The 13,902-nt window shown below is 38.3% G+C and overlaps 1 protein-coding gene across 23 annotated transcripts in view; it reads left to right on the top strand.

Moving 5' to 3' along the window:
- ncor2 (nuclear receptor corepressor 2) overlaps positions 1–13,902 on the top strand; it is a 202,475-nt gene that overhangs the window by 59,169 nt on the left and 129,404 nt on the right. For all 23 annotated transcript variants that reach the window (XR_015497179.1, XR_015497178.1, NM_001007032.1 and 20 more), the window contains 2 exon segments: positions 498–694; positions 4,572–4,696. Coding sequence is in view for 21 of the 23 variants with exons in the window: in NM_001007032.1 (NP_001007033.1) it covers positions 593–694; positions 4,572–4,696 (227 nt within the window). In the remaining 2 variants the exon portion in view is untranslated.

Here is a 13,902-nt window from a genome sequence, read left to right as displayed (position 1 = left end):
AGATTGCGATATTGATTCTCAAACGATATATTGTTCAGCCTAATTTTATTTTATTTTTTTTCTCCTGAGTGTATGTTAATTATACACAATGTGCTACATGGAAGCATAGTTGATGACCTTACAGGATCATTGGACAAACTCGGTTTATCCATATGGTGTATTTTTGCTTTATCTGAAAAATGAATAGGGGACTTTCAGCATGCAGCGGACAAATTCAGCTGCCTAGACAGAAAGAGCTAGCCAGAAACAGAAGAGGATATAGAGGAGGACACAAAGTGATCCATTGATTCACACAGTGTGCCGACATGTATCCGGCCAGCAGCAGGTGTTGGCTAGCAGTGCTTTCTCTCTTTTGCTTGTGATTAAACTCTGTTGATTTAAGTTTGGTGCACACTGCAAGATATTGCCTACAATTCTTTTATTTTCTTCCAGATTTTTTACATTTTTTATATTATTGATATTTTTTAATCTACAACATTTTCTCTTGTTACTTGCAGGTCGGTGACTACCAGGACCCAGTCCCCCATGATGCACAGTGCTTGTGACAAGACCACACCCACCTTTAGCGTGTAGAGGAAGTTGCACCGTCAGCATGTCCTCACACCCTCAGCCAGTGCCTCAGGGTCGGAGGGCTGTGGACGCTCGTCACCTTTCCAGTGCCGCCAACCTTCCTCTGCAGCTGAGAGCCCATACGGTACAGCACTTGCTGATTACAAAATTAAATGTACCTGCTTATTTACATTGACTTGAGCCAAGAAAAAACATAACAGAAATATTATTAAGAAAAAACACCTGTCACAAATATACTGTCTTGTTGTAATTTTAATGTATTCAGGGTGTCTGCGGGGCTTTTTCAAAATAAAAGTTACTTAAAAGTAAGGAATTTTGGCCTTAAGTCTTAAGACACGTGCACACCGGGACCCTTTTTGCTTGCGTTTTCCGTCAAAGTTTTACGCCTTGTGATTAAATAAAGGGCGCCAATGTGATCGAGCTCACCTGCAAAAAGCCAGGTGTAAAAGCGTCATTTTTAAAGAAACGCCTCTTGCTCGTTTTTTTTGTTTCGACACGCCACATCAAAACCTTCTCCACCAATTAGATTTGAACTTTTGTTTACATGCACAGAGCTGCTAAAGTTACAGTAAACAGCACTTGGAGGCTCTCAAGCGCAAAACTGTCAATGCGAGCGCATATTGAAGAAGATGCCCAGAGGCAATATGAACGTGGAACTGCTTATTGCACTGGTGAACAATAATCATTTCTTAATTGCTAGAGCTGGAGCTGCTGCTTTTTCGAATAGCCAGTAACTTTAACAATAAGTGTGTCAACTTTCTGTCTTCTTCTGTGTTACAAGCCGGTGTCAAAAGCTTAAAGTTGTGTAGTGCCTTCTAATGCCAAGGAGTGATTTTGCACACTCTTCTGCTTGACGGCAGTGAAAATTGCTTGGGTTTAAATGCGGACAAACATCTCAAAAAAACGTGACTGTAAACGTAAACAAAAAGCGTCCCAGTGTAGGAGCTTTTAAATTTGTTACAATATGGTGTTGTAGGTCTTAAATAATTTTAAACAGGTGTTCATTTTCCTATGTGCAAGTAAAGCAACCCAATCCAGCAGACAACCAATAACCAATAATCCATGTCAAAACTTTTAAAAATGTGTTTATTGCAAAGAGATACAAAAACAGCTGTTAGATATTTTTACAGCAAATTATTTTAATTAAATTCCTTAATCAGAGAGAAAACTAAAGCAGCACATCCCTTACCATGATCTTCCATTAATATAGATCCTATTACAGAAGTAACTGGGCCATTAGAAAAAAGGCTTAGTGTTTAGCCCTGTATAAAACTACAATTTTATTTAAAATGGTCTTAAAGGGTCTTAAACAGTCATAAATTTGATTTGAAGAAATCTGCAGTAACCCTGTGTATTACTATAATGTTATTTTATACAAGTTCTATTGGGATTTTATATGGGAAAACTGAAATAATTGAAATAGTTCTTGTTTTTGGCAGTTATAAAACACCAATATCATCTGCAAGTTGTCGCATACCACAGTCCTACATGGACTTCCACACTTCTTCTCATTTGGTCCAACTCATTCATTTAATTAATTTTTTTTGACTAGGGTGCTTTCACACCTAGACTTTTGTTTCGAACCCGTTTCGTCTGCCCAGTAAGAGCGAACAAACTCTGGAGCGGATTGATTGCAGTGAGAAAGCGGTATGATCCGAGCGCGGTTATATCACAGAGGTTTATGGATATGTAATAAGCATACGGCTACATGAAGAGAGAATTATGAGTAGGGCTGGAAGTTTCGGGAGTCTCCCGGATGCCCGCAAATGAATGATAATCTCCCAGTAATCTCGCGTCTCTCTTCCGGTCCTCAAATACGTTGCGCACCCTTCTCACCCCTCCTCACCGGATCTCTCCTCGCTCTTCTGACACGTCGTGCTCACCTTGTCAAACACCATCAAATCACCACCTCCCCTGACAGCTGAGCGGACTCTGCAAAATAAACCCTGACCCTCTGACCAATGTGAGGTGAGTTTACTCACACGTGACTTGTTTTAGCTCTTTTGGTCCATTTAGAAACTTTGCTGTGTGAAAGCGAACCGCACCAAGAGCAAAGAGCAACAATGTAAGAATTTTAATACCTGTTTCGGAACACTGAGTCGATTCACAGGTGTGAAAGCACCCTCAGTCCCTTTATTCATCAGGGTTTGCCACAGAGGAATGAACCGCCTACTTATCCAGCATATGTTTTAAACAGCGGATACCCTTCTAGTTGCAACCCAGTACTGGGAAACACCCATACACTCTCACATTCATACACATACACTACAGGCAATTTAGTTTGTTCAATTCACCTATAGCAAATGTCTTTGGACTGCGGGGAAAACCAGAGCACCCGGAGGAAACCCACGCCAACACGGGGTGAACATGCAAACTCCACACAAAAATACCTACTGGAATATGGAATATGTATTTGCCTTTAAATGAATTAAGAGAAGATAAACATTAGGTAGCTGAGGAAAAAAATGCTCATTTTAGAAGAAAATTTCAGATGACACTGTTTGTTTTTGCATCTGAACTCTTCTTTAAGACTACATGTTAAAGCTACAAACATTAATTAGTCAAAAAGCAGTATTCATCAAAATTCATCTTTCATTCATACAGTGAAAACTATGCAGTTATTTACGGTTGATTATTCACTTGACTTGGATTTAACTTTAAAATGTACAAAATTTCAGAAATGCAGTGGAACATTTTCCTGTTATCATAAATGATAATGTTAGTAAGGGTTATCTTGCATTCCTAAGAATTATCTAGATAAGATTAGTCAATCACATGAGATTTGACCCTCAGCAGTAATCTAGAATATGATGCAGAGATAACTTTGTGCTATTAATCGCAATGAAGATGGATATCAGCGGTATTCATATTTAGTCAGCTCAGCAGCCAAGTAGAAGACCGCCTCTACATCCAAACCAATGTTTATGCTGCAGTTTTTCTCAAATAATCCAGATGCTTCTCTATACGCTTATTTCATGTGGCCACCATTAAAAATTAAATTTTTTATAATATGGTGTTGTAGGTCTTAAATCATTGGAAACAGGTATTCATTTTCCTATGTGCAAGTAAAGCTACCCAATCGGGCAGACACCCAATAACCAATAATCCATGTCAAAACTCTTTAAAATTAGTTTATTGCAAAGAGATACAAAAACAGCTGTTAGATATTTTTACAGCAAATTTTTTCTCAAATAATCCAGATGCTTCTCTATACGCTTATTTCATGTGGCCACCATAAAAAAAAAAAAAAAAACGAAAGTGAGGCTGCTGTAGGAAGAAACCTGAATGTATAGGATCAGCACTGTAAAACAATGCAATAACATGCTGTGGACTACAAACCTCTAGCTGTTTCTGCGATTTCAAAATGAAGAAATGGTGTAAACCTTCCTTTAACTTCATTCAGTTAAGTTTAATTTAAACAATTAAAAGCATATTAGGCATCAAACTAAATCACAAACTCTTTAACAGTAATGCGTTTAAGTGTCCTCCTAGGCTTCAGTTCATGGCACCAGGTAATGTTAAACACCGTGGGGACGCTTCCCTGCTTCAGCCTATGTAACCCAGTGAGCGATAAAACAATGCAGTCCTCTGTAGCACATCCTCGTGTTGTCTGTGATAGTTTTGTCCCGGTACTAAAAAAAAAAAAAAAAAAAAAACGTTCGTTTCCTTCTAACAAATAAGTGCCGGTGAGCATGTTGAAGTGTTGAAATTCAGCACTGTGACGAGTCTAATATAGTGAAAGAATCAGTTCATTAACTTGAGTTTGATAAATGACATCTAAAACGTGTGTTTGGGAAAGATAACGTTAGATAACTAGGGCTATTTTTTCTTATTTTAGCTGAAAATGAGGTCTGATATCCCATTTTATTTTCACTATCCATTCAGAACGGACCTGAAAAGCTCAGCAGAAATTCAGATACTTATTGGCTATTGTGCCAAATAAATAATTTATTTTTATTTTTATTTTTAAAAGTATCACTGATGTCACATGTTCATTTCAGGATGTTGGTGGACTGGTGGACTACCATCCTCACGCTCGGGACTATGGTCTGACCCATGGATCTCTGGTCCAGCCTCATCGCCGCAGACCATCCCTTCTGTCTGAATTTCAGCCAGGCAATGAAAGGTACAAACAAATATATTGTAATTTCCAGAGCTGTCTCACACTCGTATACGTTTAGTATTGTCCGTTTATGCCCCTCAGGCTGGTTTCCTAATCTATTGTTGACCCTTTCGAAATTGTGGCAGAAGGCTTTGACCGCATTTGCCAACACTATCACAATTACTCATGACACAGCTTTAGGGAAACATTAATTAGGTCTGCTCTAGAATGTCACTTTCAGTATGAGTAGATGTACATTCTTAACTGTGATCTCTTAAAGGGGTACTCAAGGGGCAATGTCTGAGCAGTGGCCATCTATCAGTGAATCCATTTTAGTCTGCGTCTTTTTTCAAAACACACTCAACACCGTAGTATTCAACATTTTGCTTATTTATCTGCTCATCGATGGATACTTTGAAAGAGCTGGCTTTCATTTCTGTCCATGTATGCAAGTGGTCTTTGAAGATGTGGCCTTTAACTGTCATATCTGTTGAGTGTGTGAACATAATGGCCAGTCTGAAGTATTTAAATCTGTCCTATAAAGAGAATATGTGTATACCATGGTCGAATAATAGTTCCCTACATGGAAATGGCCATATCTCAAGCACTAGTGTTTCCTTGTTATCATGTAAATTCCACAAGTATAAAACAGGTCTGTCAGAACACAATACAGACTGTTACGTTGCACATGGGGCTATTTATTAGTGCACCTTCAACATGTTCATTGTACTTAAAGTCATGTTCTATGTCAGCTGGACCTGCATGAGCAGTGTAATCAGAAGCATTCAAAACACATGCTCATATGTTGCACAGGGGATTAATAATATGCATGTCCCAGGCAGAATTTGATTTTCCACAGTTTTCCCTGATGAGATTACAACAGTGATCATTACTTTTACATTTCTCTACAATTATATTAAACTTACTATGTATCTGGGACTCTAATTTTGAAAATGGGAGATGCAGCAAAATCTCATTGAACAAAACCAAACACAGCCACAGCAGAGTATTTTGTATCCATTGCTCAGCAACGACTCCATAAGGCATGGATTTACAGCTGGCCAGGATGGAAAATGTGGGATTATTTTTTTTATATATATTTAGCGCGCCAAAAAGACGCATGAGTTATGTTTAATTGTGTATCTTATTATTTATCCCGTTTATTGTGAGATTTATTTCAATTAATTTCTATAATTTTACAATTTATTAAAATATATATTAAATGAATTGCTTTATTTACTAATTTCGAGTAGGTAATATAAAATGTCCAAATCATAGTTATGTTGTGATAACATAATAATGGATAAATGATCTGATTTCTGGTTGTATGATATGATATTTTCTGATATTTTGTTGTTGGAAACAATGCCCAAAAAAAAACAACAAAAAAAAACAGATTCATCAATATGCAAGATCATTGATTGATATAAAAAGGCTGTAACCAAATTGTATATTTGTTCACCCAACAGTGAAAGGTAAATTTCATTTCACCAGTGGGTCGAACAAGACTACTGTACATCTCAAAAAGGTCTGTTGTTTTGTGTTACTTTGTAACTTTTAAGCAATTAACCAATGCGAAACCCACCGGCAATTCTTTGCATGGGAGTCGGGTGCTCTAACAAGGAGGCTAAAGACCATGGCCTCTAAGTGACCATCACTAGAGCACCTTTTGAGGTCTGAAATGAGGTTTACCTGCATAGCACTTTACTAGCTAGCCTCCGTTACACACGCATCCCGGACGAGCCCCCAATTGTAACCCACTGGTCCTATTGCATCCATTCTGTTCTGAGCTGGGATCAAACCTACGATTCTTTGTATGAAAGTCGGCTGCTCTAACAAGGAGGCTATAGACCAGAGAAGTGAGGTTTACCTACAAAGGACATTGCTAGCCAGCCTCGGTTACAAATGTAATTGTTCAGATTATACCCACTTCCTGTTCAAGTGCTTGGATTTCATCATTTTTGCTCTCCATAAATTATCCAGTGAATCTGTGTTTTATGCAATAATTACTAAGATGCAGTGGTGTGTGTGTGTGTGTGTGTGTGTGTGTGTGTGTGTGTGTGTGTGTGTGTAAGACAGAGAGCTCTAGGTTAAAAATATCATGTTTTCCTGTTCTTGCATGCTGGGATTCTTTTCGCCAAATAAGAAGCACAGTGTGTGGGTGTATTGGGAATAACTGTGTTTCTCCTCAGTCTGAATGCTGAATGCGTGCGTGCGTGCGTGCGTGTGTGTGCGTGCGTGTGTGTGTGTGTGTGTGTGTGTGTGTGTGTGTGTGTGCATGTGAGCTGAGCTGAATAATCAGAGCCTGGTACAGTGGAGCTGGCTGTTCTCAGAGGAGATAGACTAACACCCCCTGAGATAGCGAGAGCTGCCGGTAGGGTGGATTAACTTGAATATGAAAGTGTTTGTGTGTGGGTAAGTTGTGCATGTCTGCTCCTCCACATCCTTTTCTCCCTCACTGCAGACTGTTTAGCTTGCTTTTTTTTGCTGGTCATTCAAGTATGAAGGAAAATCTCTTGTGTAATTATAAATTCGTTGCACACAATCAACACACAAGCTTCAGAATTGAAAATGATTTTAGGGTGTTGCAAAGAATGACATTCATCTTGATAAGTTGAAGTCCTTTATTTCTGCTTCAAGATGATGGGGTGTTTTGGCTCTTTAAAGATCCATTGATGGACTTCACTCATCATTTGTCTACTAAGCTGCAATATTGCTTTCTGTGTTGATTTGTGGTGACATAAGTGAAAGTGGTCAAACGAGGTGTTTTATCCTTTTATGGAGAGGAATAATAAGGAAGGGAGATCAGATCCAGATGGATTTATGGAAGGAAATGGGGTTGTAAGTGTGACAGACTGAGAGTCTAATGGGAGGATGGTAGAAGAGGGAGATGATATGGCAAAAGTTCAAGGGCAGATTTATTGTACACTAGTTCAAACACTCAGCACACACGATCTGTCCTCAATTCTGAATGAGGTCAAAGGCCAGTTAAACCTCTCTCTGTCACCCTGTTGTTTGTGTGTGACTATATAACAGGTCCTGCCTGCCGATCAGATTATCTTGCCCACTCGCATAAGAGAGAGAACATGGATAAAAGCTGCAGTGTGATGTGATTATGTAAGTGTCAAGAATCCATTGAAATCAGGGGATTTTGGCAATAGCGCTTGCATTTGTTTGTGTCTCACTAAAGGAATCTGTCTCAGATCAATTGGGGAATTATCAGTTACACAATGTGTGCCAATCAAGGCAGACCAATCACTGCACAAATCAGAATAATTGATGAGTCCTTTCAGAAACAGACAAATGTGAGAGTGAAGCGTGAAAAAACAAAGGTTGATCATTGATCTGCAGTTATAATCAGCCTGTCGTGATAGTCAGTATATTGCAGAATGCACTGCATTCTGCCTTCTATGGAAAGCGGGGCTTATGCAGCATCCTTAGCACGCTGTGCTCACACACACACACAGGCAGAGTGCATACGAGAGAGAGTGGATGGAGAAGGTGAAAAAGACAAGAAGCAAATCCACTGACTCGTGTTTAGAAACTACAGTCAGTTAAGATAAACAAGTCGCGATGGACTTGGTTTCAAAGACATAGTCTTCAGCTCCAGTCTGGGGACTGGAGCCGAATGAGAAAGGAGAGTCCACTGAAGTGACAAGCCAATATGTTGAATTTGTTTCAGAACAGTGGCAACTCAACTAACCTTAAATCACATTTAAATAATAACCACTCTACCCATTTTTTCAACAGGGTCTTCCATACAGTTAACTGTAGCGGATGTATTTATGTGCCATTGCATGTAGCCGTTAAACACACTTGAAAATCCAGCATTTAAAAAAAGATGCTGCAAACATTTAACAAACACTTCTGTCTTGGAATCTGACTGATTATTAAAAAAATGGCACCTGTGATGCATTAAAAGTCTACTTTAGACTTACACTTTTTTGTTTACATCTACTTTTTATTATTTATTTGCTTTGAGATACTTTTTTCATGTTTCAATTTCAAACCTAAACATTCTAAATATTCTTAAAGATAAAATGTACTTTGAAAAAGTGTACTTGAAGTATTACACTATTTTGTCAAAATGATTGTTTTTTTTTTATTAGTGATATAAGTTATAAAGTGACAATAATATTGTTTATCGCAATTAATTTGGGTTCAATACATCACCCAGCAAAAAATAGATATCGTGACAGCCCTAGCAATGAACATCTATACTAAAGTATTTGTGTAAAGCATCTGTTTTGTGAGAAGTGCTTCTCTTTATGATATGTGAACCACCCGTACAGCTTTACTTGACATTTCCTTAAGTTAGAATGATGTCAGCTAAACTTTCTGTCGTACACCACGACCACCTAAAGGGTTCCATTGGTACCCTTTCGGCAGTGAAAACGCATGACTGATAAAGGTGACCCGTACCGAAGCGCACCATACCACTTAGTGGAAATAGGCCATTAGATCGCAACAGTATGGCCCTGCACTAGAAGTCTGCCTTCCCGCGGCTGTCCCGTGGGCGCCGCAGGACCCGACCAGATTTCTGCGGCGCGGGAATAAATTTCCGAATAAATCGCGGGAGCGGTCGGTAACGGGTTTAATTTGGGACGGGAGCGGGCTGTCTAGCAATATCGCGGATATTGCTATGCGAATGAGAGAGAGAGAGAGAGAGAGATAGAGAGATATTGAGATTGAGATTGAGAGATTGATTTCCCATATAGCAAAATACACTCGGGCCAGTTCCGGCTAGATTCTCGCCTGCCGGAGACTTACCACTCAGCCCGGCTCCGGATGCTTGTGGACTCACTGCTCGACTCCGGCCCAAATCAATCGGGCCAGATGCGGCGGCCGTAAGCAAGTTTTTGTTCTCCCCCGCTTTTTAGCGGGATCGGGCGCGGCGGGCAGAAAACGGGGCGGGTCGGGCAGCGGGACAATAAATTCTTAACATAAGCTGGAGCGGTTGGGTTCGGGCTAAAACCTGGCGGGCGGGAGCGGGATTCAAAATTTAGTCCCGCGCAGATCTCTACCCTGCACAGGCTCAAACTAGAATTAAAACAAGAGGCTTTGACAGGCGCATGTATGTATGATACTGAAACTTAAGAATTTTAAAGCAGATATATATTAGGGCTGGGAATCACAGGTCAACTCATGATATGATATTATCATGATATTTTGCCCCCAATATTGATATCACAATATCAGCAAATTATATCAATTGATTACAAGAAAACCATCCACAATATATCACATTTTTTGTAAATGAAGGCGGTAATGCATCAAAAAGTTATAAGATACATTTCTTTTATTAACAGCATGTTTTATACAATAGCAACAATGCAAAAAACACACACTCAAATGTCAAACAAGCTTCAAATGCTGATGTGCGGAGAGCAGTTTGTGAATGAAAAGGTCACATCTCTAAATTAGTCATAGTAGCAGCATCTCATTTTTGTGGAATATACAATTAAGAAAAAAATGTCAAAATAGCAACGTATTGCTTTCTAGTTTTCTGTAAACTTAAGACACTAAAAAGGCTATACTCACACTATGTACATTTGCCTCGAACCGGGCCAAAGCATGCTTGTCCCCCCTCCCGTCTCCCCCGACGGCTCGCACTCACACTACCATCGGGCCTGGGCATGCTTACGTCATCGATGCTGCGCTGTTCAGTAGAGAAGCGCTCTCGCTCAGCACAGGGGAGATTTCTCTAGTTATATCGTTTCAGTCGTTTGATATGCAGTGACATGCAGGCAAATATTGACTTGGCCAAGTCAACCGTGCCTGAGCCCGATTCAGCGCACTCACACTTCTTAAGCGATCCGGGAAAAGGGCCTGGGCATGGTTCGGATAGCATAGTGTGAGTAGGCCCAACTCGGCCAACTTATTTTATATAAACATGGAAACTTTTTCTACTGATTTATTTTAATGCAAAACCCTAGATTATTATTTATTATTTGAGTAAAATAACTGATCAGAATGCTCACATTCCCCCTCTGGATGGGATGTCTGAAACACACAAATTCCTCTTGGACAGAAGAAGGTATCTGTATGCCATCACCATCAAAGAGCAGAATAGAGAGCTTTGTGAGCAGTCAGCTGTTTATCTCAAGGGACTATTGTGAGGGAAAACCTGTCAACACCTTTCCAACTGGATTGTTTTAAGCTATAGTTGCAGAAATTGCAAATGTACAGCCATTTAAAGCTCTTGTGGCTCTCTCTACTATAGGGCTGCATGATATAAAAAAAAATCTAACATTGTGTGTTTTTTTTATTTTTTTTTTATTTTATTTATTTATTTATTTATTTTTATTTTAAATGTTTTATTTATTTATTATTAATATTTTTTTTATTCTTTGATATATATTTTGCGATTGAATACAATTTCACTAGATGTGTTTAGTAATTTTTGGAAAGAATCTATCTTTTTTTTTTTTTTTCGGAGATGTTCCTGTAGGGAATGCATAAATATAATAATAAACAAGCCCAGGTAAATTCATTAAAGAAAAAGATACACATTTTATAAACAGCACTTTATTCTTTTTCACGGAGTCAAACTAAATTCAGGTATGCAGTAATTGAATAATCAAATGTAAATGAATATTGCATAGTCTTTGTTTTTTTTATTATTTAATAGAATTAATTCTTATTAATTGTCAAAGATAAAAACACTAAAAAATTGGCCTGAATGCTTTTAAAACCCTCACACAGTCACATGCCTCAAAAACGCTTGATGTGATGTGAAATGATCAAATAAATTTAGTCTGAACATTGTGTATACTCGTGATGTGACTATTGTGAAGATTCACATTGCCCTATCCATGCTGAAACAATATATTGTGCAGCCCTACTCTGCTATGACTGGCTTTACAGCCTAGGCATTATTTAGTGTCATTTCCCCCCCACAACATATAATTCCTGAGATTCCTCATTCCTGAGATTCTCATTCTGAGATTCTGGATAGACTGGATGTGACCAATAACCATCAGGTCACCCTTATGGCCCTGGGGTTGAATAAACTAGTTATACAAGTAGGTGTTCCAGTTTAGTTTACAAGTTTAGGAGGAAAGATATTTGGAGAATGACAAAACTGTTGGTGGCTGCTTTTTATAATAGGCTTGGTTATTGTCACCAATTTGCTGATTTAATTTTTATTTATATGCTGTTGGTTCAATTTTTATTTCAGGTTAATTTTTTCCTCACCAGAAAAGTTTTAGTATTTGTACAGAAAATCAGTTTCCATCTATTTCTTTCCCCCTTTAAAAACTCTTTTTGGATGGCAATTTCCTGTGGCTAAAATGCAAGAAAAACCCCCCTTGCTGTCACTGACAGCTCCCAGAGTTTTGAAGAACAGCTGTGTGCCTAGAGTTTTGTGAATTTGCTTGTCTACACGTTTACAATCCTGAACAGCATGTGATGTATTCTGTAAGAATTTACTTTATCGAACCACCTAAAAAAACTGGATTGCACAACAGTTATTTTATAAACCGGAATGCCAACCTAAATATATCTCAATGCTGCTTACTGCTGACATCTTTTAAAGACAACATTAAACATTTGCCACTATTTGATATGATCAAGTTTCACCTCGCAATAGGCTTTGTTTATGAAACAGACCTTTGACCTGACCAATCTGCCTCTCCATCATTTATTCATCCATTAAAGAGCCCCTATTTTGCATTATATAAGGTCATTTTTTGTTTTAGGGGGCTTCAGCAACATGGGTCAAAAAACACTTTATTGTCTTATAATATGCTTTTATTTTTACCTAATTATCCTAACGACTTCTTGATTTGTAGTCTGTGCTGATTGGTCTGATGACCCAGTCTGTTGTGATTGGTTGACTAGGTTCAGCGCAAGACAGAGAGAAACGCCCAACATGCTTATGAAGTAGTCAGAGCACAAGGTAAATGTGAGAGCTCAATGCAGGAATAAAGCAATGCAGTTAAACACCAGCATATTAAAACCAGCAGAAAACATCTAAATCGGTAAAGGAAGAAAAATGCGTTTTCAACATGCAGGGCTAGAAATTAACTTTTTTACTTGGTAGCACCGGTGCTCCCAACTTCAAATATTTAGGAGCACCGAAAAAATTTAGGAGCACCAACCAAAAATAAATGAGCACCACTGCAAATGGTATTTTAAGGGATTTATTGTATTTTAAAACAACATCAATTAGGACTAACAAAAACCAGAAACAACTATCTAACTAATGCTGAGATGACATTGACATTTGTGTGCTATAATTCCAAAATTATTGTCTAATAATTATAGAATATTAATGATGATGAATATGACAATAATAATAACAATGAATTACATTTCTCATAATGATGTTGCCTTGGATGTGCTTGAATGTAGGTTATCTGCTATATAAAGTCTGTTACTTTATGAAAAATGAATGTATGGTTTGCATCAAACAAAATGAAGCATGTTTTTATGCTGTTTTTATATGCATGTCAATTTAATAAATAATAGTTTTGCTACAAAACAAACAAATGATTATAATACATAATTAAATCCAATGCTGAAAGCTGCAAAACAGTCATCAGTAAATAAATTGAAAAAATAATAATATACACCTCAAGAAAGAATAGACAAAAGAAAGTAAGTAAAGTCTCACTTCTATCACTCTTTAAAAGTTTTGGTTTCAGTTTGTGTCAGTTTAAATGTTTAGTCTGAGCGGATCTTTATTTTTCTGTGTTTGTGGAACAGTAGGCGAGTCAGCCGACCCAATTTATGAGCAGGTTGAGCAGGATTCTTGCGATGACCACTGGCGCAATACTGCTCTTTGTTATAAACCGCAGTTTCAGTGTAAACTTAGTAAAGACGAGCTTCTTTGGCGATGATATGTACAGTATTAGATTTGACTTTTAGCGGACATTTGCGCTGAATACGCAGTAAAACGCAACGCATCGAGATTCGGGCGCTTTCTCCGAAAACACGTACTTGATTGATCTCAGCTGGCGGATCAATATTCACCAAGTCAAGATCGCTCTCATCTGCGCCCTCAACTTTAGGTGGGGTTTGCAAACCTGTGTGCTTTAAGTTTTCACTCTTCAGCCGTTTGCATTTCCCGTGGTCATAAAAGCTCCTTCCCTGTCATCTGACAGCGGAAAGTCTTGAGTGATTGACAGCTAATATGAACCAATATAGCGGCAGGGAAGTGCGATTCAGCACGTTTGAAAAAAAAAAAAACTGTTTAAAAAAATCAAAACAGGTCGCACTACAACCAT

The sequence above is a fragment of the Danio rerio genome, chromosome 8 (assembly GCF_052040795.2).
Source record: "Danio rerio strain M-AB ecotype USA chromosome 8, GRCz13ab, whole genome shotgun sequence".
In the NCBI taxonomy this organism is placed as follows: Eukaryota; Metazoa; Chordata; class Actinopteri; order Cypriniformes; family Danionidae; genus Danio; species Danio rerio.
Note: the sequence above shows the minus strand (reverse complement) of the source record. Positions and strands in the feature narration are given on the sequence as shown.